Source organism: Ascaphus truei, chromosome 19 (genome assembly GCF_040206685.1).
Source record: "Ascaphus truei isolate aAscTru1 chromosome 19, aAscTru1.hap1, whole genome shotgun sequence".
In the NCBI taxonomy this organism is placed as follows: domain Eukaryota; kingdom Metazoa; phylum Chordata; class Amphibia; order Anura; family Ascaphidae; genus Ascaphus; species Ascaphus truei.
Genome location: NC_134501.1, coordinates 30,432,406 through 30,460,024, shown reverse-complemented (window position 1 = coordinate 30,460,024; position 27,619 = coordinate 30,432,406). Strand labels below are relative to the sequence as shown.

The 27,619-nt window shown below is 44.5% G+C and overlaps 1 protein-coding gene across 1 annotated transcript in view; it reads left to right on the top strand.

Moving 5' to 3' along the window:
* Window positions 1–27,619, top strand: part of EXOC3L1 (exocyst complex component 3 like 1) — a 116,788-nt gene that overhangs the window by 69,312 nt on the left and 19,857 nt on the right. Inside the window, exons 11-12 of the mRNA XM_075577061.1 lie at window positions 6,442–6,597; window positions 24,783–24,907. Of these exons, the coding sequence (XP_075433176.1) occupies window positions 6,442–6,597; window positions 24,783–24,907 (281 nt within the window). The remainder of the gene's footprint in view (window positions 1–6,441; window positions 6,598–24,782; window positions 24,908–27,619) is intronic.

Below are 27,619 nucleotides of genomic sequence, written 5' to 3'. Positions count from 1 at the left end.
CCGATCCAGCGTTAATGCCTATTCAAGTCAATGGGAGTTGGCGCAGCTTCGGTTGTTAATAGAAAAGAGTGGTGTATAAAAAGCGCTAATGTAAAAAAATAAGTTGGTGAAAGTGACCTATTTAGGAAAATAAACCCCTAATGTGGGCTAGGCTGCCTAGTTAGAAACTGATAGAAACAAATCAGAAAATACTGTATAACAAAAGAAAAAAACGGCGCCTTGCAAATCCATAAGTATGAGTCTTTAAAGTCCAAAAAAGGAAGGAAGTGTCCAAAATTCTTCTAATCCTGTGCTTCCAGATGATTGGATGGTGATACGGTCGTGCGTTCCGTGATATGTGAATTAAACACAAAAAAAGATCATAGTGCAACAATGCTGATAAATTGACATGAAACAGACATTAGCATGCAAGAGACACTGACAGATGACTAACAAGACATACAATACAATACATAACAGATATGACAAATTGGCAAGGCCGAATATATGAAAAAAGCTAATTTAATACAACTAAAAACAATAAAATTGCTAATGTGCGGGGGTGACTGTGAGACCGCTGGTCCGGTAGGTTAAAACCAGGATGTTGGACGTAAACAGGCACTATTATCGACCGCGGTGAGGTATTAGCTGGTCCTCTGGTGCCACCGGAGTGTTCGTGGATGCACTCCAGTGCTGTCCTGCGTTCCTGAGGCGGATGCTCCTACACTGGGGGGCGGACCTTGAGGTAGAAGCCTCTTCCTGCTTAATGGTGCGATGTGAGCATGTCGCGCTGCTCACGTCAGTCCCGTCAAGTGTAGCTATGAACTCTGACCCTACGTGTTTCGTGCGCTTGCGCGTCACTTCTTCAGGGGATATGGGTGGTGCTAGGGTTTTGGTTACTCTTATTCCATTGCGGTGATTCTAATTGGCCAATTTAATCCGCCCCTCATCTCCACCGCAATCTTTTCCCTCTTTTTATCTTATCTTTTGCTCATGGATTAATAAAGGCAATTTTTGATTAGCACAGTCCAGCCGTCATGCTTTTTCACTCGCAGTGCCCGCTGGTTATCTTTCCCTGCAGAGAGGTTTTTCGTCTATTTGCTCCCACAGTTTGGAGCACGCCTAACCGGATGGACCACCACATGGAGTAAGTGACTCTTATTCAATTATTTACATTTTCAACCTCCCAGGGGTAATTAGCCATTCATGCAGGGTTCACACCTAGGGGTCCGTTGTCGGTCGAGAGATCAGCTCCGGTCAACCCTTTTTCCCTCGCTAGGCTAATCCCTTTACTAGGGGTCAATTCAGGTTGTTTTCATCACTCCATTAACTCCTTGCCACCCAAAGCTGTTTGCATTAAGTATATGGACTCTACATTCCTGGATACACTCTGCAGCACACATTGTTTCGGAGGGGCTCATCCTCCCCAAGTGTTTCTTTCTGGTACCAGCGTTTGATGAAGCTGCTGCGAAGACTTATAAAAAAGTTTCGAGTTTTTTTTCCCTACTTCTCTGGCTTCATACATTAATTTTTTATCCTATTTAAGGATCAGCCCGACAGTAATATCACAGGAAATGCTGTGCATAGCACTAGAGTGGAAATTCGTAGACTAAGGCTACGGCCCCGCTGTCTGTGCTGCACGCGCACCTGCCAGGCTGGCGGCGCATGCAGCCGAGTTCCCCGGTCTGCGGGGGGAAAGACAGGAGGGGGACGTGATGGGGGGCGCAGCCATGAGGCAACCCGGCAGGTTTGCCCTCATTGGTTGAACCGCTGGGGGGGGCGTGGCCTAGCGCTCCGTCGCCAGTATTGAGCACAATTTTCCTGTCTGCAGGAAAAACTGGCGGCGCAGCGCGGCGGCCACCCCTTGCAGTGGGCCCGTCCCTGTTGTGTTGCGGCTCTTGTCCCCACAGCGGGGACCTGGCCTAATGTGAGCCTTTTGTCTCCCACCTGCAAGATTATTGAAACAGAATTTGATGGTAGATAAGAATCCGTTGACTCTAATAATCTGTGGTAAACCCTCGCCCTGTATTTGATCCTCAGCTTTCTTTCATATCTAGGACCACCTTGTGCCTATCACTAGCATTTTGTCATTCTCGGACTCTATTACTCTTACCGTGAGGCTATTCCACAAATTCAACACACTGTGTGTGTGCAAGCGACATGCTAGTCTTGCCACCAGGAAATATGTTTTTTTTTTTTAACAAAAGCGCACTAGCAAAAACAGAGCAGGAAGGACCCAAAATCAAAAATTAATTAAAAGGGCACTTTAATGTGACAAAAGACCCATCCAACGCGTTTCGAACGTCTCAGCGTTCTTTTTCTTGGCTTACATTATATATTATACCTGCATTGGAGCGCTTTAGCCTATTTTTCTATAGTCTTGCCACCAAGCAGATCCAGACTTTCACCTTCTGAGACCCAAAGTCATAGCAAGTTTATGAGGCCCCAAAAATTACAAATAGATGTATTATTCTGACTGAATGGAACATTGAAAATATAAACATGAAAATGAAATGAATGAAAGCATTATACTAGCAATGTTCTATACAAAGATGACGGTGTAAATCTAAAATGAACCGTGTCTGCACATCACATTCATTTTAATATTAAAAAAATTTCTTTCGGGATTTTGAGAGCAAAGTCATTGTGGTCTTCAGTTATGAAGTTTGGCACTTTCGATGCACATGAGGCTTAGGGGTTTATTCTAGTAGTTTCGATAAGTGGCTTATCAACACATTTGAGCACTTTGAGTGCGTTTGCAAGTGTAGCTATTCAGAAAGCTCCGATAACCTGCCAAACGCGCTCGAAAACGGCTTCTTCCCGATCGTCGCGCTCCCGCTCAGACAAGCTGTGCGACAGCTCCAGGTGCTCAAACTGGCATCTTATTGCCAGATCGAGCTATTTAGGTAGCCCCGAGATTCACATCACGGCTGCAACTCACACATTCTGATCTCGCCGCCTGAAGGGTGGTAAGATGGGATCCGCGATCTGACTCTTATGGAAAAAAACCACTACGGTAAAGAAGGGGTAAACCAGTGTCTGGTTTGTTGGGGGTAGTGGGTGTGGGTGAAGGGTGGAGTTGCCCCAGTGTGGGCGTTTAGGCCTACCGGGAGGATTGCAGCAGGAGTTAACCCCTTCATTACCTTAGTAACCTTGGTTAACCCCTTCATTACCTTGGTCTAGGAGACCAGAACTTTTAACACCTTTACCACTGGGATCACTATCACCAGGCAGAACACAATAATTGAATCAACGAAAGTTTATTCTGGCAAGCCAGCTAACACACAAAATACATAAACACAGTGAAACACTCACCAACTGGGGGCTTGGGGGTAAGAAACTAGCCTCAACTAAGTACAGGGCCTGCTTCAGTAGTACAGCTTGTCCTGGAACAAGAATCATATTTCTGTTTGACCCCTCTTGCAGCTTCTGCCTGTCAGTTTCTTATTTCAGCTGCACGTAGTTTGCTCACGCACACACACACACACACACTGTGCCTGTGTCATATATTATATTGTTGGTGAACCCAAGTGACTTGAATCGGCGCTAAAACACCCACAACAATATAAAAGTGGTGAAACCAAATGTTATATATAAAAACACTGTGAAAAAATGATGTGAAACCAAAAAAATACTTCTCAACCTTCCAAGGAATATGCAAAGATTCCCTACAGAAACAGTCTTGGTCCGGGGTGGGAAGGGAGCGATGATTTCGGGAACACACCAGAAATAAAAAATAAAACAATAATAGTGCAGTATATTAACACATCATGGAATGTACTGAATATCTTGGCTCTATAGAAATTCCTACTTACAGAAGAAGAATATAAAAAGGCAGTTATCTGACACTGTCAGTATAGGTTGGAGAAGGGTAGGCTCGAGATCAGAGGGAACTTCAGAGGGAGATCATACAGATGGCATAAACTCAGGTCCGGATGAGGTATAATGTGCATAGAAGATAAAAACGGACCAATGGTATAGATCGCAATGACAGTATTTATCACACATAAACAAGGTTAGAAATGTACTTACAATAAGTACATAATCTATGTACACATAGAGGTATCGTGAGACAGTAGAGTGCTGGTCCCATGTGGTAAACCTGCTGTACCGTCCTCCTGGAACTCCCGTCTCGCCGCCGATGGATGGCGTCTGATGTCACTTCCGATCAAACGGGTGACGACATCCGGTTGGGAGTAAAGAAGATGGATAATGGATAGCGGTGGATCAACAGCAATTCAGACGTCTTCACTTCGTGGGCAGCTGCAGCAGACTGATTTGTATTCAAAGCATCAGAGCAGGTATATGCAAACACGTGGCTTTCAGGACAGACACGTCCTCTCCTCAGACCATACACCTTCATACATTTGAATACAAATCATTTTTTTTTTCTAAGTCCCTCTCTCGCCGCTACTCGGCAGCTTCTAGCCACCCTCCTGCCAACTTTTCCTGGCAGGAGGATTTTGAGAGAATCTCCATCAGGGCTACTAAAATTGCGCAAATTTGAAAACCTGCCGATAAGTGGTTTATCGCCGCTTGTTTGGCGATTTTTTATTTATTTTCTTCTCTGAAAAAAATGCAGAAAAGGGCTTTTATCGGCCACTTATCGGGGCCTACTGAATCGCAGTAGGCCTTTTTGGAGAAAAGGCCTCAATATGTGGCTTATTGGCTCTTAGTGCATAGGCCCCTAATTGTATCAGCGTCTACTCATGCCTCGCACTCACTCCTGACTTAGAATCAGATTTGTTAGAGATTCTAGCGATCACGCTATTACACCCAGCAGTTCTGTGCTATCTATAGAGGTCTATTATTTAGATGAGTACATTGGTTCTCATACCCAGTTCTAAATATACATTTAACCTCTTACAACCACAGTAAGATGTGGGAATTTGATAGGTTTTACCTCTATTTCATTTCACTTCACTCTTAGCTTTTGGATGCCCATTATTTTATACATATGTAACGGGTATTCCTTGTGAATACAGACGCTACTACCTGCTGTGTATACCTGTGTGGCTCTCAGGAGCCTAAGCCTCCACTTGGGGAGCCTGGGGTACATACATATAATGCGATCTCGTGGTGCAACGCCTCCACCTGGGAGGGATCCCAACGGAGTGGGAGGAGGCCATCACAGGAAACAATCACGTTAAGCAAACAGTTGTAAAACAGAACAGGCTTTACTGCATATATGAGCATAACATTCACTAAACACATTAAAGGTTAGCACTGCATAAGGATATTGCATAATCCCCACACCCACCACCGTGTACCCCCACACCGTGTCCACAGAATAACCCCCCTTGTCCCGTGGTCAGCGCTGCCACTATGTGAGAGTACTCTCGTGTGTGCACGTGCGTAACGTTACCTGCCCAGTGCAACGGCACCTGGACGTTAAAGACTCTTCACAAAGGATCAGACGACTTTAGGACGACGTCCGGTTCCTCCGGTGAGAAGATCTGTGAGGGCGGTCCACCCTTGGTACGGTTCCGCTCTCTCTGCTGAGCAGGCTTGATCCCAAGCCTCTGGATGGAAGCGCAGCGTCCGCTGTGTCCCTAACTGGCTCTGGATAGTAAGGGGCAGGGTCCCTAACCTGGGGCCTGTCCCTGAAACACTCAAAGCTACTGGTGGCTCAGGGCTATCTGGGGCCTAGGGGGCTGCTGGCCTAGTGCAGGGAGTCACTGACTCCTGCACCCTACCTCTTTCCCCTAGCTGCTCCTGACGCCGACTAACGTGCTCCAAACCCCGTGATAAGTATCGATATCTCTAAGCAGGGAGATACTGTAGCCCTATTGGCTCCCTGGGGTCATGTGGGGCGCTCCTGAGGCTCATGGGATATGTAGTCCCTCTCTATGAGCCCTCTGCTGATTGGCCCACGTTCGCGCGCGTCTCCTGCGCATGCGCGAACTTCCCTGCTGGCCACCGCACCGAGATCTTTACTGCGCATGCGCGAACACATAGGAGATGGCGGCGCCCTGCAGCCCTGCTTCGGGAGCGCCGGGAGCCTTCTCAACGCAATCGCGGCCCTGGCAACCGGCCGCGCGCGTCCCCGGCAACCCCCTGAAGCAGGATCCTCACCGCCCCCACTCTTGCGATCGGCCGACGGGACTGCCATGGGGCTCGGCGGCACCCGCGATCGCCAGCAAGGTGAGGGGGGTTGACAGGCAGGGGGGACCTGGCTACACATATATTAGAAATAAAGTATTTCAATTCTTTCATAAAACTAAATTACTGTGGTGAGCCACGTAAAGGAATTCTTTTTTCTCCAGTTATACAGTGTACTTTTTCTACTACTATATCATAATGTAAGAAGCAGCACTGGTTGAAGCTGTTATTACAATGCATTGCATACCCTTTGCTAAAGGAGACGGCCTGTCGTTGGAGCCACGCAAAGAAAAGTTCTTGTTGTAAGTAATAAGGTATCAAGAAATTCATGGGCCGCCATACCTTTTCCCTTTTTTGTAGTTTTTGCTGGCACAGACAGAGAGGATGCTGGTCATTGAGTATGTGAAGGCGTTCATGCACAGCAAGCTGGTGTGTAAGAATGCTGGCGACAGGCAGCAAATGGCAGAACGGATGGAAGAGGACGCAGAGGAGCTGAGAGGCGCCTTCAATAGGATGGTAAGAAAGGAGAAGTTGGCAGTGGTGAAAGGGAGGGCTTGATTAAAAGGTTGGGGCAATAGTAATAGCTTTTATTTGTATAGGGTACATAGTGTAGTGGGTGCTCCAATAGTCCCAGAAATATATTAAATAAATCTCCATCAAATTATCATGGAATAATGGCTTTTTTCTTTTTAGGAGTGGGTGTACTACTAGGCGAGTAACAATAGTCTTACGTTTCTTAGGCCTCCTGAAGGTAACAGAAAAATTATGTTCTCAATTCGCCGCACCTCATTGGAGACAATATATATATAATAAAAGTCCAAAGAACTCACCAAAGTTTGTAGTAAATCTTGTCATCAATCTTCAAAGGTCTTCAATATATCTTACCCACTCCTAAAGCCAAATAAATTCCTTAAATGCGTGTCCAGCTGCAGGTATAGATCAACACAGCAGAAAAAATGCAAAAATGCAAAAAATGCATACAGTAGCGCACTGCCCAGAGAAGTAGGGAAACAGATGGTATAAAAATGAAACATTTATTGCCAAACCAACATTACTCCTACTCGTTTCACACAAACGTGCTTTATCAAGGATTATAGGCTAAAGCTGATAAATTCCGGGCATTATTGAAATACCTGCTCTCTGATTGGTTAAAATTCTGGGCATTATCCAATCAGTAATGGCCTGGAATTTTTGGCACCCTGCCAAGTTTTTCAGCCAATCAGCTTTCAGTTTTCATTCACAAACAGTGAAATTTGCTCTTAGACAGGGGAGATGATAGGACAGACGGCACCAGCAAGGCACTGACTCCTCCCCCACCCTGCCTGCAACCAGGCACTGACTCCTCCACCACCCTTCCTGCAGAGAGCTCTGCACAGGAGAGTGAGGGGAAAGGTGTGTGTGTTTTGTGGGTGTACAGGGGCCACCAGAGTGTTTTATTGATGTGTGTGTGTCTTCTGTTGGTGTGTGTTTTGTTGGTGTAGAGAGGGCAGCAGAGTCTTCTTGGTGTGTGCCTGCTGTGTGTGTGTTTTGTTTGTGTAGAGGGGGAGCTGCAGTGTGTGTGTCTTCAGTGTGTGTTTTGTGGATGGAGGAAGGGTGCAGAGTATTTTGTTGGTCTGTGTGTGTCTGCAGTGTGTGGGTTTACAGGGGGCTGCAGTGGGTGTAGGGAGGGGGCTGCTGGTGTGTGTTTTGTGGATGTAGAGGTGGCAGAGTTTGTTTTGTTGATTTTGTGTGTGTATCTCTGCAGTGTGTGTGTTTCGTAGGTGCAGAGGGGGGGGGGGGCTGCAGTGTGTGTTTTGTGGGTGGAGGAGGGGTGCAGAGTGTTTTGTGTGTGTGTCTGCAGTGTGTGTTTTGTGGATGTAGAGCTAGCAGGGTCTGTTGGTTTGTGCATGTCTGCAGTGTGTGTTTTGTGGGTGTAAAAGGGGGGCTGCAGTGTGTGTCTTCAGTGTGTGTTTTATGGGTGGGGGAGGGGTGTAGAGGGCTGTGTGTGTGTGTCTGCAGTGTGTGGATTTTCATGAGGGCTGCAGTGGGTGTAGAAGGGGACTGCTGGTGTGTGTTTTATGGATGTAGAGGGGGCAGCAGTCTGTTTTGTTGGTGTGTGTGCCTCAGTGTGTTTTGTGGGTGTAGAGGGGGGCTGCAGTGTGTATGTGGGTGAGTGTGTGTGTGTGTGTGTGTGTGTGTGTGTGTGTGTGTGTGTGTGTGTCAGTGGGTGTAGATGGTGGAGGAGGGCTGCAGAGTATTTTGGGGGATGTGTGTGTGTGTCTGCAGTGTGTTTCTGTGCTTTGTGTGTTTGTGGTTGTAGAGGGTGGCTGCTGTGTGTGTTTTGTTACTGTTGAGGGTGGAGGAGGGCTACAGTGTGTTTTGTGGCTGTTGAGGAGGGGGGCTTCACAGTGTGTGGGGGGCTGCAGAGTGTGTTTGTGTATATAGAGAGGGGGTTGCAGTGTGTGTGTGTGTGTGTGTGTGTGTGTGTGTGTGTGTGTGTGTGTGTGTGTGTGTGTGTGTGTGTATAGAGGAGGCTGTGTGTATGTACAATTTCCTTTTAATAAACTTGCAGTAAAAGTATAAGAATGTAGATAATGATGCTGATAAAAATCAATATGACTACATATATTTATCTTTTATGAAATTTTTTAAAAAAGCCTACATTTAGCCTATAATAGTAATAATCCCCTCAGAACAGGTCATTACTGGCCAATAATGCCCTGGCTTTGTTAAAGTCCCTCGGCTTCGCCTCGGGCCTTCATCTCTTCCAGCCAGGGCATTATTGGCCAATAATGCCCTGTTCTTCGGGGATTATTACTTAAGTATGGTGTGATGCATGAGGGACCCCCTAATATAGTGCCAACAATCATATATTAATTTCAAATTTTGGCGCCAAAAACGGGTGCGCATGACGTCATTGTGGGTGCGTGCACGCTCCGGCAAGCGCCCTGCTCCCATGGGTTATGGATCCCTCGCTGACAACGCTCCCCCAATGACGCCAATGCTAATCCGCCTATAATACTGAAGATAGGAGGCAAAGGTACACCCCCTTCATCAAGCCTGGGGAGATACATGCACTGCAGCTGCAACAGACGCCTGCACGTCCCTCCAAGCCGAGTCAGGCAGGTGCCTGCTCCCTCCCGGCCCCCAGTGACGTCAGCATCAACAAAGAAAAGTCTGAATATCTTGACGGCATCAGTTGTGCACTAAATATTCCTATAACAGAATTGTCAAAGTAAATAATATATTTACATGGAGCTAGGTCATTTACAAATTAGGACCCACTAGTAGTATAGAGGAAGACTCAGTATATCTGTGATCAAATATGAATCCCAATTTGCATATAGGAGGTCCCACCTAAAGCGAAAAAACACATTTCAAAAGATTAGAAAAATTGTTAATCCAAGACACGAGATCCTGGTAGGACTTAATCTCATTAGAAAATTATATTAAAGATAAAACAATTCCTAAAAGACTTCACATAAAAAAAGCACCCACTTTTGGTTTTCAAGACCCTACTTTTGAACAGCAATGGATTGCAGCATTAGACCATTGCTCCTTCAAATTGATGGGATTGATTGTGGAACGAAAAATTAAAGATAGGAAAACCTTACAAGCACAAGTGAAGGAATTACAATCACAGTTACAAGAATTTCAGGAATTAGAAGGCTTTAAGAACTATGATACAATATTATCTACCACAATCGACAGGATTGAAAAAGAAATCATGGCCAATAAACAAGTTAAATATGACCGAGATTATGAGAAAAAGCAGATATATATATATATATATATATATATATATATATATATATATATATATATATATATATATATATATTTCCTATTTCAGGGATGCTTGCTATATGCAAGATTTAAAAAATCTTAATGAATTATTGGGTGAACACGAAGATAGTTCACAATCAACCAATGTACCAGACTTTAGTTTCTGGAAATCTGACCTGAAGGGAAATTCTGTCTTCTACAGAAGAAGACAGAATTTCCCTTCAGGTCAGATTTCCAGAAACTAAAGTTTGGTACTGTACATTGGTTGATTGTGAACTATCTTCGTGTTCACCCAATAATTCATTAAGATTTTTTAAATCTTGCATATAGCAAGCATCCCTGAAATAGGAAATTCCATCCTCTATCTCCATGTTTTCCAAAGCATCCCTATTCACAGTATGTCCTGAGGCAATATTGTCTCCTGTATTGCTTGTTGGGGCGGTACTCTCCATTATATTCTCACCTCCATCCGCTACGCTCGATTGTTTCTGAAAAAAAGCCTTTAGGGTTAATTTGCAGACACATTTTTGAACATCAATTGCAGTATTAAATAAATCAAAGTCCATGGTCGGGGCATGTTTCAGCCCTCTACTCAATAACAATATTTCTGAATTTGACAGTTCTTGCCCTGAGATACTTTGCCCTGAGATACAATTTGACAAAAGTCATTATTTATCCACCTTTGAGAATTTAGTGATTAGAGACCTACGACTTTTGGCAGATGTTTTTTTGTTCCAATATCCGTATAAGGATAACTTGAGCAGAAAGGAGAGACAGGCGATTAAATCATTACAAAAAAATTCTCTGTTGGTTATTAAAAAGGCCGACAAAGGTGGGGCGGTGGTGGTTCAGAGTAGGGCTAGCTACCTCAAGGAGGCTTATCGCCAACTTGGGGATGCTATAACCTACTCTGAGCTACCAGGCGACCCCACAGATGCATTTTCTAGAGCTTTTGTAGATCTGATTGAATTAGGCAAAATTACCAATGATTTGAGCAAAGATGATATTACATTTCTGGTCAATCCATGTCCTATTATTCCTGCATATTACCATCTCCCAAAGATCCATAAGACATTGGTCGACCCTCCGGGGAGACCAATAATTTTGTCTATTGGATCTTTGGGAGATGGGTTGTCCAAATATATTGACAGGTACCTACAACCATTTGTGAGGGATCTCTCATTATCCACCTAAATTATATAAAATGGGGTCTACAATTTACCTCCCAAGGGTCAATTCCTCAGACTGAGGAGGAACTGTTCCACTGAGGAGGATTTCCTTCGTCAGTCTGGGGAGCTGACCCAACGTTTTCTTCAGAGGGGATACAAACATGAGGCATTACAATCAGCCTTTGAGGAGGTGTCCTCTATTGATAGAAAATCCTTACTTGATAAAATGAATGGGACATCCCGAACTGATCAAGTAGATTTAAAATATAACTACTAGTATGACAAAAAGAAAAAATATAACAAAAACTTATACAGGAATTATCCCAATAATAGACAAGAGCAGGAGAATACTGTTAAGGACATGGATGACATTCCTATGTTTATAACACAATTTAATAGAAATAATGATCAGGTTCAGTACATAATGCGGAAACATTGGGATCTTTAATGGATGGATCACAGCCTGAGGAATATTGTACACAAGGGACCACGCTTTGTCTATAGACGAGCAAATAATATAGCTAAATCAGTATCCCCTAGCATTGTCAATACTTCTCAGACTTTTACGACTAAGGCCTCTTTCAGATGTGGGGGTGGCAAGATCTGTCATCTGATGAAACCATCATCTTGTTTTGCGGCCTCTAATTTTAATGAAACATTCCCTATCAAATCTTTTCTTATTTGTGACTCACAATTCGTCATATATTTGTTAATCTGCGGATGCGGGTTAAATTATGTAGGACGAACTACAAGGGCTCCCAAGACAAGAGTGATGGAACATCAGATACTAATAAAGAAAAAAGACTGCTCACACCCCGTATCAAAGCACTTTACGGAGTGCCATTTGGGAGGTGTACGGAATTTAACTGTTAGGGGTATAGAAAAGGTGAAACTAAAAGAACAAGGAGGTAATAAACTTAACCTATTAGACAGAAGGGAGGCCTATTGGATCTTAATGTTGAAGACACAATCACCTTATGGCCTCAATATAGAATGCAACCTCAGTCACTTTTTTAACTGATTTGCTTTTTTTCATGATCTGGGGGATTATATAAAAGTTATGTTATTCTATTTGATTATTACACTGGCGACCAACTTTATTCTTACTTGGCTAGCTCCGCGAATTTCAGAGGACCCCGGTGATGTGCGGTTTTGTGTCGTTTTCTCCCGGGGTATATAGCGTTATATTCGCGGCTGTGATTTAAGCATTTTATTCCCGCTGGCTGCAATACTGCAATGCCGTGTAAAAACGCATGGGGGCGTTTGCGAGCTGTTGTCTTTAAAGCCGTCCCCTATAACCCCTAACATACAGTACTGTACATTTTTATTCATAGTGTACATGTACAGGGGGTCTCCGGAGCTGAACCGCGTTGGTTTCAGGTCGGGGGACCCCCTGCTCCCCGAGATACAGCCCCCTTTATGAGGTGCCGGTATCCCTCTGCCTTTAAAGGTCCCGATCACGTGACCGTGGCCTGTAAACCAAGCAGAGGGATACCGGCACCCCCTAAAGGGGCCTGTATCTCGGGGAGCAGGGGGTCCCCGGACCTAAAACCACAGCGGTTCTGCTCCGGAGACCCTCTGCACATGAAGCAGCATTTCTGTATTTTAATAATATTGTACAGTGACCAGGGGGTTCCCTGAGCCAGAAATTAATGCTCAGGGACCCCCTGCTCCTGCACAATATTATTAAAAATACAGAAATGCTGCTTCATTACCTTAGCGTATAGCCGCTAAGGCAATGAAGGGGTTAACTCACCTTGCCCGCTTTATTGTGGGTAGCGGGGGTGGGTGAAGGTGGTATTAGGCCCTTGGTGTGAGTTTAGGACTTGCGGGGGGTTGCGGGTGCACTTAACCCCTTCACGACCGTAGCCGTTAATACCGCTATGGTCATGAAGGGGTTAAGCCCTCCCGCTACCCCCGCAAGCCCTAAGCAGCCACCGTTGGGGCTAATACCCCCTTCACCCACCCCCACTACCCACAATAAAAAAAAACTCACACGGCAGCCGCCAAAAAATAAATAAATAAATCTAAATAAATAAATAACTATAAATAAATACATTTGAAATACATTTTTATTTATAGAGTAGATGTGCAGGGGGTCTCCGGAGCTGAACCGCGTTGGTTTCAGGTCGGGGGACCCCCTGCTCCCTGAGATACAGCCCCCTTTATGAGGTGCCGGTATCCCTCTGCCTTTAAAGGTCCCGATCACGTGACCGCGGCCTGTAAACCAAGCAGAGGGATACCGGCACCCCCTAAAGGGGCCTGTGTCTCAGGGAGCAGGGGGTCCCCGGACCTAAAACCACAGCGGTTCTGCTCCGGAGACCCTCTGCACATGTACAGTAAAAATAAAACACACACATCAATAAAGAATCGTTCTTTACCTTAGCGGCTATGTGCTATGGTAATGAAGCAGCATTTCTGTATTTTAATAATATTGTACAGTGAGCAGGGGGTTCCCTGAGCCAGAAATTAATGCTCAGGGACCCCCTGCTCCTGCACAATATTATTAAAAATACAGAAATGCTGCTTCATTACCTTAGCTGATAGCCGCTAAGGCAATGAAGGCAGAATAGCATGTTTATTGGGGACATTTGATTTGACCCCAATAAACATTGCAATAAACAACATACAGTACACCCCCTGTGTATTTAAAATACATAAACAATAAATACATGACATACATATTTTTATTGTGTGTTTTAAACCTGCCTGCCTTCACTGTAATCTATGTAAAAACCCCTCCCCCTATTGTGTGTTTTAAACCTCCTGCCTTCACTGTAATCTATGTAAAAAAAAACCTCCCCCTATTGTGTGTGAAGCTTCCCTGCCTTCACTGTAATCTATGTAAAAACCCCTCCCCCTATTGTGTCTGCTAAACTTCCCTGCTTTGACTAATCTGTGTAAACCCCCCTCCCCCTATTGTGTCAGTTAAATCTGCCTGGCCTGTGTTTTCTGTGAGTGCAGTGTACTGTATGTAAATGTGGGGAGGGGGATCCCGTGTAAATAACCACACCCACACCCACTACCCACTACCCACTACCCACTACCCACGGCCCCTCCGCTGCTTGTTGCAAAACAGAGACAAAAATTAAAAAATACAAAGTAATGTCCCCTAACCCCTTAATCACCATAGCGGTTATTAACCGCTACAGTCATTAAGGGGTTAACCCACCCTCACCCACCACTCGGGATGCCTACATACCCTCCCACACTAACCCCCCCCGTGAGGCCTAACCACCCAGTACCCACAAGGGAGGCCTACCTACATACCGTTGGGGAAACACCCCTCCCCCCCCCCAGTACCCATAATAAAAACAGTACAGTGACCCACAATAAACAGCATTATATTTATTAAATACATTACGCACCCCCTGAGCCCCCCCATAAATACAAGATTTATCCTTTTACATACAGGGTTCATAACGCAGCACCACGCGAGTCCCCGGTGGGCTGGCGGGGCACCTGGACAGACCTACAGTTTACCAGTAGCCCTTTTTACACAGGTTCTGGAGGCCTGCTTGTGGATCCCCAGGTGGTCTCCTTGGGTCACCGTGGGCCACAATTGGGTCCCCACGGTAGGCCCGCAGATGTCTGGGAGCCCCGGGTCAGACCCACAGGTGTCTGCGGGGCCTCGGGTGGTTCCCTCGGGGGTCTGGGGAACTCACGGGTGCTCACTACGGGTCCGCGGTGCCCCCACATAAGTGGGACCACACATCGTCATTCCCGCAGACTACGGGTCTGCGGTGCCCCCACAGAAGTGGGACCACACATCATCATCGCCGCATTTGTCACCCATGGAACCACCAGCCTGATACCCTTGGGATACTCGAGGATACCCGCAGGTGGTCTCCAGAGGTCCCACGCAGAACCACAGAACCAACCCTGAATGTAAAAAAAATAAACCTGGCCTATACATTCAATACATACACCCTCCCCCCCAACACCTACAGTACAATAATGTGCAAAATAACTATTATCCAGATATGGATAATAGATTAATTGCCATTTATTAAAAACATTAACTAGCATATACAAATAAATAAAGTACTACTGACCTCATCAATTACGAAGTGTCCGTCGCCAGCAAAATCCTTGTCTTGCCCACAACATGTGAAAAAAGAAACTTATCTAAAAAGTGGCGCTCTACATAAATCAATTAGCTAAACATAGTGATATAATAGTGATTGAAATAATCAAAAAGTGATACTTACACTGGCGACACACTTTATTCGAGCTTGGCTAGTCCCACGAATTCGGGTATACCCGGGTGTATTGAGGTTTGTGACTGTTTTCTGCCCGAGTACATTGAGGTTTTTTTCCAAGCAGGGATTGAAGCATTTTATTCCCGCTGGCTGCAATACTGCACAGTATATATATATAAACTGCATTACAATTCATGAATTTATGCCATCTGGTAGACACGCGAAGCATTGCAGCCTATTAAATCCTAATCATTATCATTTAACAGATCAGCCGCCCATCAGCCAGGCATGAACCCAGGCTGGGAAGGCAAATGCAACGGGGCTTGTCAGAGGTTAGGAGTGGCGCATTCCAGGTATCTGCCAGGTACATACCGGGTATTTGCTCGAATAAAGTGTGTCGGTGCAGTATACAAACACATAAACAGGTGCTGCTATGACCCGGTGAGGATTGCTCTGTCAGTCCTCGTGATAGGAAGTAGGGATGATTCTCCGGGAAGCGCAAGGATATGTGGAAAAAAATATATATAGATAGTGCAATATTGATGTGATAAATTCAAAGTAAATTGGCTGATCTATTATAGATGTACTCACAAGTGTGAGAGGATTAAAGGCACGTAAAGGTATCTTTCCATAATATGGATATCACACGGTAGTCAGGAAATCAGTCTTAGCCCCATATAGACTCCAAGAGACCTTAAAGAAGAAGACTGGACATAGTGCAGACTGTATACAAAGGATTTATAAAAGGTAAGTGGAAAGTATTACACTCACATGGTTTCAAAAGTTTAAAAGCATTTCTATCACACACAGTGGATCTCAGCAGCCGGATAGATGGTGTATCTGGTTCCCTTCCTTCTGTGGCGTGCGTGTCACTGGTTGCGTTCCAACTGCACCGGAAGTGATGTCATCCGCTTCCAGGGGTTCCGGCCAATGGTAAAGACGTCACTCTACGCGTTTCACCTCTTGATGAAACCGAAGAGGTGAAACGCGTAGAGTGACGTCTTTACCATTGGCCGGAACCCCTGGAAGTGGATGACATCACTTCCGGTGCAGTTGGAACGCAACCAGTGACACGCACGCCACAGAAGGAGGGGAACCAGATACACCATCTATCCGGCTGCTGAGATCCACTGCGTGTGATCGAAATGCTTTTAAACTTTTGAAACCATGTGAGTGTAATACTTTCCACTTACCTTTTATAAATCCTTTGTATACAGTCTGCACTATGTCCAGTCTTCTTCTTTAAGGTCTCTTGGAGTCTATATGGTGCTAAGACTGATTTCCTGACTACCGTGTGATATCCATATTATGGAAAGATACTTTTACGTGCCTTTAATCCTCTCACACTTGTGAGTACATCTACAATAGATCAGCCAATTTACTTTGAATTTATCACATCAATATTGCACTATCTATATATATATTTTTCCACATATCCTTGCGCTTCCCGGAGAATCATCCCTACTTGCCCACAACATACATAGCAAATACAAAGCCAATACATTGCAATTACATTCAGATATCAATTAACCCCTTAAACACCGTATCAGATAATAACCGCAAAGGTGATTAAGGGGTTAAGCCACAGTGGCCCGATACCCACCCTTCACCCATGAATTTGTACAGTGGCTTCATCATGCAACTATATATATATATACTGTATATATATGACTCCTGATGAAGTCTCGCTTGAGACGAAACGCGTAGAGATTGCTGTGGAGCCTACTGTCCAGATTTTATTTGCACTCATCTATATTATTGCACTCCTGCTGCTTTGCTAGCATTTTGCTACCAGCCATTCAGACATTCAAGTTCCTGTTTACACTGTGAACTCTCCCCGGCTGAAACCTCGCTGACATCATCGAGTTCACGCGAGACTCTATTCAGTGTATGCTCTGTGTAGCACCGGAGAGAGGGGAAGGCGGCGTCCCTCGTGGCTCTCGGTCCCTGCCAGGACCTAGAGGGGCTATTGTGGCAAGACACACCGCGGACATCACACCGAAGTCCTCCTCCTTGGGTTCCTGCATCTGAACGAGCTGAGTTGTACTCAAAAACGCATTTTTTTATGCTTTGTTTGTGAGTGTGCATTTTTATCCCTTACTCCATAAATTTATTGTTATACAATTTTACGCTATGAGTGCGCCTGTTTTTTCTGTGTTTTTTTAGAGATATATATATATATATATATACAGTGTTCGACAAACCTATACATTTGCTCGCCCCGGGCGAGTGGATTTAACCCCCGGGCGAGTAAATATTGGCCCAAGCAGCACACGTTTGGTACTAGGTGGCGAGTAGATTTTTTTGTGTGGCGAGTAGATTTTTTGGTGATTTGTCAACCACTGTATATATATATATATATATATATATATATATATATATATATATATATATATATATATATATATATATATATACACACAGTATATATACACACGATGAACCAATATACAAATAAATGTAGAAGGGTTATCAAAACTATACTGTCCTACAACCAAACACTTCTCCATACAGACACTACATTAAAATCAATTTCCTTTAATAATCCTGGAGCAGAACAATTTAGCCTGTGAAAAAATACAGTACCGACCAGAATACAACCTTTAAAACCAAGGCAACACACAATACAATACCAACGATTACATCTATCTAATTTTAAAATACTTTAAACACACAATAAAGCATAGCAGCATAGACAAATTAATTTAAAACACATCAAATCAAGCTTTTAAAACAACATCATTTCTTACCCTGTATGTATATATCTCTCTAGACATATATACATACATACATACAGTTGCAAGAAATGATATACCACAAAAAAAAAATACACATGTTAAAAAAGCTTTTAAAAAAATTAACAAGTTAAGTAAAATACATTTCTTTAGTTCACTTACCCAAGGCTATCGCTGACCTCCCTCAAACACACAATACAATACCAAGGAATACATCTATCTAATTTTAAAATACTTTAAACTCACAATAAAGCATAGCAGCATAGACAAATTAATTTAAAACACATCAATTCAAGCTTTTAAAACAACATCACTTCTCAAATGAATCAACCAAGTAAACAAAAATCAATTAGCAATCATTATTTACATCCCTAAACAATTCACACTCCATCGTGAACAATGAAACAATTCACGCCTGGAGCAGAACAATTTAGTCTGTGAAAAAATATAAGTACCAACCAAAATCCAACCTTTAAAACCAAGGCTATCGCTGACCTCCCTCAAACACACAATACAATACCAAGGAATACATCTATCTAATTTTAAAATACTTTAAACACACAATAAAGCATAGCAGCATAGACAAATTAATTTAAAACACATCAAATCAAGCTTTTAAAACAACATCATTTCTTACCCTGTATGTATATATCTCTCTAGACATATATACATACATACATACAGTGGCAAGAAATGATATACCGCAACAACAAAAAAAATACACATGTTAAAAACCTTTTGAAAAAATTAACAAGTTAAATAAAATACATTTCTTTAGTTCACTTACCATTACTTGCCCCCACCGACTCCTGTTGCACAGCTTACTCACGAACCAATCCACGATCAGGAACCCATAAAATAATAAACCATACAAAAAATAAACATTAAACTAAAAATCCAAATCAATCCACGGGTCTTCTATTTGTAATCCATCTTCATCTGTATTCTTCTTTCTTCTATCTCCTTCCAGCGGGGCGGGGCGGGGTCTTCTCCCCGTCTGCGGCCACGCCCTGGTCTTCTTTCTTGCCCGGAGGTCCTTCCACCGCGGCGTCTGGCTTCAAAATGAGACGACATAGGTTTTTAAAGGCCTATGACGTCACATTTTTCGTCATGGTTCCCACGGTCCTGATTGGGCCGTGAAAACCATGTGTTTTGGCCGATAAAAAAAAATTTATGACGTCACTTAAAGGGAATGAAATCACAGCCAATCAGAATGGCTTTGCTTCAATTGCCTTTAAGATGACGTCATGAAAAGGCACATGGCCGCCCTCACATGGTATGGTAGCCAATCAGAGCGTGGGAACTCCATCCCTACTCTGATTGGCTCTAGTATACCATTTGACAGAGAATTGGGGGGAAAAAGGATGTGACGTCATTGAAAGCTTGTCACATGGTACTAGAACCAAACAGAGCGTGGGAACTCCATCCCTACTCTGATTGGCTGTAGTACGTCACATCCTTTTTCCCCCCAAGCCTTTTTTTCCTGTCTTTCCCTTTCTGGTTTCATCAGATGACAGATCTTGATTAATCCTCCTAGGAAGATATAATTAATTGATGACTCAATTCCAAGGAACAATCTATAGAGAGCTTTAAACTTTTTTTTAATGAGACCCTAATTGTAGTAAATTGGGAACGAAAAAGGGAAGGTGGAGGGAGGATGAGTGTTGGGGAAGGGGGGCGGGAGGTTGAAGGGGGAAGGAGAGGAGAGGATGGGGAGGGCTATAGAGGTAGGAGGGAGCTTAGGGAAAAGGGAAAGACAGGAAAAAAAGGTAATAATCAAATAGAATAACATAACTTTTATATAATCCCCCAGATCATGAAAAAAGCAGATGACAAGTTTATACATACTGTACATTTTTATGAATATTATATGAATTGACAATAATAAGAACACATGTTTAAAACATAAACATATAGCAGCTGGTTTTCAATTAGGAGGTGTATTACACATATAAGTAGATATACATTATAGATATACAGTATAAAGTATATTCTACATATATACATTTTTTTAGCCATTTTTATAAATCAACTCATTCTCAGAGGTTTTGATATTAAAGGGTATTGTATATTTGTCTTTCTGGGAGGAATGAGTTTATATCTAGTTTGTTCGTCTTGTGTAAATGATGTGTTTTTTCGCTTTAGGAGGGACCTCCTATATGCAAATTGGGATTCATATTTGATCAAAGATATACTCAGTATTCCTCTATACTACTAGTGGGTCCTAATTTGTAAATGACCTAGCTCCATGTAAATATATTATTTACTCTGACAATTCTGTTATAGGAATATTTAGTGCACAACTGATGCTGTCAAGGTATTCAGACTTTTCTTTGTTGATGCTGACGTCACTGGGGGCCGGGAGGGAGCAGGGCCCTGCCTGACTCGGCTTGGAGGGACGTGCAGACGTCTGTTGCAGCTGCAGTGCATGTATCTCCCCAGGCTTGATGATGGGGGTGTACCTTTGCCTCCTTTCTTCAGTATTATAGGCGGATTAGCATTGGCGTCATTGGGGGAGCGGTGTCAGCGTGGGATCCATGACCCATGGGAACAGGGTGTTCGTAACGCAATGATGTCATGTGCATATGTGTACGGGCACGCTCACGGGAGCATGCACACGCCCGCAATTACATCATGCGCACCTGTTTTTGGTGCCAAAATTTGAAATGAAGATATGATTGTTGGCAATATGTTAGGGGGCTCCTCATGCATCACACCATACTCCTTGATAAAGCAAGTTTGTGTGAAACGCGTAGGAGGGTTCACACCTCCTTTTTGTAATGTTGGTTTGGAAATACATTTTTCATTTTTATACCACATGTTTCCCTACTTCTCTGGGCAGTGCGCTGCTTAATGCATTTTTTGCATTTTTTCTGCTATATTTGTATAGGACCTTCCAATGATAAAGAGCTTACTATTGCACTTTAGACTAATGTATCCAGCCATATCTGGCGTGGAATCCTGGCATCATATTAATGTCTACTATTGTACATGCAGAGAGAGAGAGAGAGAGCTGAAATCAGGACTTCCCTTTAGGGTTATGCTATGGGAAATGATTTTTCAACTTTTTCATAAAAAAATGACTGTGCCATATCAAAAGATACCTATTTAAGTTATATCTATTTCTTCTGTTATGTCTCTCATCCCATTACTGCAGCTTGTGAGATATTTGGGGTAGGGATTCTCTTTTTCCTAGCGTTTCTTTGATTGTGTATGTAATGCCTGCGACAGTAAGGGGGTAACAGGGCTATACACTAAAGGTTAAGCCAACCTGGTTGCCCCTGAGAACCGTGGGTCCCCGGCAGCTACATAGCACCATAAGCTGTGGCCGGTATTATCACATGAAAAGTGGAAAAGCAGGGGACACTTTAACCTTTACATGTTACCTTTGCCCTGGACTCATGAAACTTTCTGTGTGTAAGTTTTAGATGGGATAATTGGGTAGAAATGCAGTGGTTTTGTTTGCTGGAGTTTGGGGGCCAAGGTTACCGGTAGTCCCTTAATTTTCCCCGGTGTGCAGGCATGATTTGCCGGTATACGGGGTGAATTACACGGGGGCTGCTCAGTGTCCCCCCGACTCCTGGTTTTCGAGCCCAGATATCCCAGTCCTATTTCCCTTACAGATATGGGTCTCCCCAAGTTATCCTATGGACTAAAGTATGTTTTTTTTAACTTTATTTATTCTGATCACACAGATACATAGAATATAAACTTTTACAGTACAGCATTGATCATAGCCTATATTGATACATTTGCTACTTATACAGCTTTCGGTTATACCATACACATAGTATCATTTATACCCTTGACTGTTGTTCCCAATTCTTTGTCTATGCTTTGCTTTCAATCTTGAAAGTGCCTCATACCTGGTTGTGATCTATTATTTTCTTCCCTTTTTCTTTCGGCCCTTTCGTTTCCTTCAGAAGATCCAATTTATTCCTATCCTTAACATTTTTGTTATATAGGAGGAAGACTCCACATAAAACATGCCTAGAAAATACAAAAAATAAATAAAATCCTATTCTAAATCTTAACTTTAACTAAAAGTCACTCTAACTGAATCGACGTATCTCTCTAGTTTCTTTCATTTAAACACTTTATCCTGGTGAATCCTTGAGTACCTTATATATTAGTTTCTAGTATTTCCTCTCAGATTTTCCTATTGATAAATTGGGTGTTTAGAAGGAACTGTTGCCAATGCGCAATCATCCTATTTTTTGAGGATGGCCCTTCTAACCATGCATCCAACCTATCCAATTTGAACAGGTCCAGCATTTTGCGCTCTACTAGATCCAAAGTTGGTGGTTCTTTGTCTATCCACTTTAGCACAATGCATCTCTTGACTATCAACAGAATTGTTTGGATAAGCCTAGGGTATCTTGTTTTGTCCGCTACCTCCCCTTGTTCTGCTCCCAATAACAGGCTTATAGAATCTCTTCTATATTTTATTTGGTATATATTGTCTATAAAATCACCTATTTTATTCCAGAAGTCTTGTATTCGGGGGCATGACCAAAACATATGGAAAAAGCGGGCATCCTTCCCAGAACACTTTGGGCAGTCACCGTAACACTTATCCGAAAACTTGGCTTGTATTCCAGGCGCAATATATGCCCGGTGTATAATTTTGATTTGTGTTTCTCTCCAATATAGAGATTGGGTGCTTTTGAAGATATTTTTTAATCCCTTAATTATTATTTAGTGATTTCCTATTTCTGGAACATCTTTTTTCCACTAGGCCCACACCCGTGCCATGATAGGATATCTGCCTGGGAAGTTGTCAATTTGTAGATCTTACTAATATTACATTTTTTGTTTTTGTTGTTGTCATTTTTAGTATTGAGTCCAGGACATTGTTCTCCAACCCACATGGATTCTGTGTAATAAGCCCATTTATATAATGCCTAACTTGAAGATAAGCAAAGAACCCTCTATTGTCTATACAGAATTCATTCTTTAGTTACTGAAAGGATTTGCATTGCTTTCCCTTCTTTTCAATTATATGTGTTATTTTCATTAATCCCTGCTTCCTCCAATTAAAGGAGGGTTGACTCATGGAGCCTTGCGGGAATTCTGGGTTCCCCTGCATTGGGGTAAATTGGGATGTTTCGCTATCTGGCGCAAGCTGCTTCCTTACCGTTCTCCATGCCTTTTTTTGTGTTGTGTATTAGTAAGGAATTGGCCATAATTCTTCACATCTGGCATGGATATTCCTTCCTCCAATTTATCCATTTGTAGTTTTCTGCCGCTTATTCTCTTTTTCTTGCCTCCCCATATAAACCCTGTGAACATACTATGTGCTTTCTTAACATCTTTGTTAATTATTGTGATAGGGAGCATCATCATTGGATATAGTAATTTAGGGAATATTGACATTTTAATCAAATTTCCTTTTCCCCAGAAGGACAGGGGTAGTTTATTCCACAATACAAAAAGTTCCCTAATTTTTTCAATTATAGGGGTAAAGTTAAGCGAATATAGTTTTTCAAATTATTTGGTATTGTTATACCTAGATATTTAATATATCCGGGGGCCCATCTGAAAGGAAAGGTGTTTCCGACATTAGGTGTAAGTATCTCTGATTTACTGAAATTGATAGTGTATCTTGAGAAGGATCCAAATAAAGTATGTTTTATTACATTTGTGCATTTACTATAAATGTCTATTCAGTCAGCCCGGGCATCCATATAGGTGCCGGGAAGTCTGGATAGACATCGGAGTACAAAGAGGTGACGGGATGTTGAGAGGTGTCGGGGTGTTAAGTGGCAGGGCAGATTACTGGGTCCGGAGAACAAAGACCCCCTGCGGGGAGGCACTCTGGTCTTCCAGACTCAGTAGAACCTGCCCAGTAGGTGGCAATGGGTTGACTGGGGGAAGCGGCAGAATGTCGGCGCGTTTCCCATTGGTCAATTCATATGTCCCGCCCACATGACATCCCGAGCCGGCTTGGCACGCCCCCTCCTCTGACATCAGCCAAAGGACGAGCCCCAATTCCTATTGGCTAGTGTAAGGAATTCTCACGCTCTGGTAGCTCCTCCTTCCTCCATGCTGAACATAGAACAGTGGAGGGTATGTAAGAAGGAAGCCCTCAGAGAACCAGACCATCTAGTGACTTGTGTCGATAAAGCTAGGGCGGGCTTTTCAAAGTTACTCTGTCACGAATAGCAGAGCAACTGGCTTCGTTTTGAAGCTAGGAAAGTCTGCCCTGCAGAGACTAAGTCAGACGCGTAGGCCAAGTTCTGAAAATCGAACGTAGCGGTCGCAGCTAGGAACTGTGCTGAAAAGAGGACCAGGAAGCCCGGGTGTATATCCTGGTCAGGGTAAGCCTACCGAAGCAGGCACCCTGCACCTATTTGAGCCTAGATTTCACCCCCAGTAAGTGTGATTTTGTCTGTATTTTGTGTATTCATTGTGTTGTACGTGGGTTTACCCAAGTAAACTGCATTTTATTCTTTCTACCTTGTTTTACCTAGTGAATGATCCCAGTACAAATATAAATAAGTGTTAAAAGTCCTGATCTCCCGTGACAATGCCCTGGTCTTTTTAATAGCCCATATGCTCCACTGAATAGTGTTGTGCACATGGATGGGGCAATGTACAAATATATAACGATAGTAATAATTGAATGGCTTTTAACTTTCACTTGTGGCTATTATAAATGAACCTCTTACTATTTAACCAAGAACAGGAATTAATATTATGGAAGTTGTGTTTATAGAACTTTGTCAATTGTTTAGAACATGGCCTCCAGCAATTTAACAATTACTTGCTAGCACATATGGCTAGTAATCACTCACTTTCTCCCTCTACAATCTTCCTCTGCTTCACAGGGTCTGGAGGAGTCTGCTCTTTGTGTTCCTCTCATCCTGTCTCTCCAGGAACTCTTTGCTCTAAAGGATCCATCTTTGCTCAGCTTGGAAGTGTCAGGTTTAATGAGCACCTTTCCGGATATCAGGTAAATAAGGTTCGGTTTGGCCTACTAGGTAGACAATGCATTGCTTGGTGGATGTCCAACATCAAGTGCGCCCTCAAGGTTCAGACTAGCCAAGTCTTTTGGAATGACCGGGAGACTCGCAAAGTCTTAGGTAAACTCAAAAGTCCGGCTGAATATCCCATGGCAGTCTGTGTGTCTGCACGGAGAGTTGGTGTATGCATGTGTCCATGTGGGGCAGTTTGCTGTGCATCTACCAGTATATGTATTGTATGTACGTGTTACACCTCTTCCCCCGGCCAACAGAAGAGGGGCCACACCAACATCTCCCAAATGTCTGTGAGATGGTGCATTAAAGTGCAGGTGCTGGTCAGTGGCTCTTGCTATCATATTTCTCAGGTGCAGGCTGGTGCGGTGAGCATTTGAAAGGCGGGCGCCAGGAACCTTTCTTTAACTTTATTATAAAAGTCCATATTACAACTTCTTCTTTGGGGGGATAATGCAGCATTCCCCAAAGAGGCACAAATCTTTCCTTTGTTGTCACATCACGGCAATGCATTTGCCTAAATGAATGTTGCCGCTCCCACCTCCACTGGGACCCGTTGACAGGGTGCCCTCACATTTGAGGAAGCACACCCTATCCCCCCTCACATAGCTTAGTGCTCCCCTCTTTCGAGGAGAGCTTGGAACCTATGACTTCTGCAATCTATGAGTTGATACTCTAAGGCAGGGGTGAGCAAACTTTTTATGCCGAGCCCCCCTTTTCATCCATGAAATTTCTCGGGCACCCCCTGCCTGATGTAATCAAAATCACATGACGTCAGCGCACATGAGCTGGTTCAGCCAATGAGGGTGAACCAGCTTTGTAACGCCCCCGCCACGCGTCTACAAAAAAAGTGTTTATTACACAAATTACATCACTTAAAAATAAATATTATGATATTTGTCTAATAGCGTCCCCATTTCTGCTGTATTATTAATCTCTCTCTTCCCGCCACATTAGAACCTCTCAGGACCTATCTCCCAGTCTCTCCCTCTCCCTGTATTTCTCACTCCCCCTCCAGTCCCTCTCTATCCGTCCCCTCAGTGTCTCCCTCTCCCTCCCCCCACTGTCTCACTCTCCTTCCAGCCATTGTCTCTCCCTCCCCCCAGTGTCTCTCTCGCATTCACCTTGCAGCCATTGTCACTCCCTCCCCCCAGTGTCTCTCTCGCACTCTCTCTCCAGCCATTGTCGCTCCCTCACCCCGGTGTCTCTCTCACACTCTCCCTCCAGCCATTGTGTGTCTCTCTCCTTCCCTCTAGTGTCTCTCTTTCACCTCCTCTCCCAATGTCTCTCTCTCACCCCCCTCACCATGTAGCTCTTTCACCCCCTCCTCATGTAGCTCTTTCACCCCCCTCCCCATGTCACACTCACTCTCATCCCCCTCCCCATCTCACACTCTCACCCCCCCTCATGTCACGCACACCCCTCCCCATGTCCCAGTCTAACCCCCCCATGTCCCAGACACCCCCCCATGTCCCAGTCTCACACTCCCTCCCCATGTCCCAGTCTCACACTCACTCCCCCATGTCCCAATCTCACACTCCCTCCCCATGTCCCAGCCCCCTCATGTCCCAGTCTCTACCACCATGTCCCAGTCACACCCCCCATGTCCCAGTCCCACACTCCCTCCCCATGTCCCAGTCTCACACTCACCACCCCATGTCCCAGTCTCAAACTCCCTCCCCATGTCCCAGCCCCCCCCATGTCCCAGTCTCCATCCCCATGTCCCAGTCTCACCCCCCCATGTCCCAGTCTCACACTACCTCCCCATGTTCTAGCCTCACACTCCCCCCCCATGTCCCAGCCTCACACTCCCTCCCCATATCCCAGCCTCACACCCCCCCCCATGTCCCAGCCTCACACTCCCTCCCCATGTCCCAGTCTCACACTCCCTCCCCATGTCCCAGTCTCACACTCCCTCCCCATGTCCCAGTCTCACACTCACGCCCCATGTCCCAGTCTCACTCTCCTTCCCCATATCCCAGTCTCACACTCACCCCCCATGTCCCAGTCTCACACTCCCTTCCCATGTCCCAGTCTCCCACTCCCTTCCCATGTCCCAGTCTCACACTCCCTCCCCATGTCCCAGTCTCCCCCCCCTCCCCATATCCCAGTCTCACCCCCCTCCCCATGTCCCAGTTTCACCCCCCCTCCCCATGTCCCAGTCTCACCCCCCCTCCCCATGTCTCAGTCTCACCCCCCCATGCCCCAGTCTCACCCCCCATGTCCCAGTCTCACACTCCCTCCCCATGTCCCAGTCTCACACTCCCTCCCCATGTCCCAGTCTCACACTCCCTCCCCATGTCCCAGTCTCACACTCCCTCCTCATGTCCCAGTCTCACACTCCCTCCCCATGTCCCAGTCTCACACTCCTTCCCCATGTCCCAGTTTCACCCCCCCTTCCCATGTCCCAGACTCACCCCCCCTCCCCATGTCCCAGTCTCACCCCCCCTCCCCATGTCCCAGTCTTACCCCCACTCCCCATGTCCCAGTCTCACCCCCCATGTCCCAGTCTCACCCCCCCATGTCCCAGTCTCACCCCCCCATGTCCCAGTCTCACCCCCCCATGTCCCAGTCTCACCCCCCCATGTCCCAGTCTCACCCCCCCATGTCCCTGTCTCACCCCCCCCATGTCCCAGTCTCACCCCCACATGTCCCAGTCTCACCCCCCCCAAGTTCCAGTCTCACCCCCC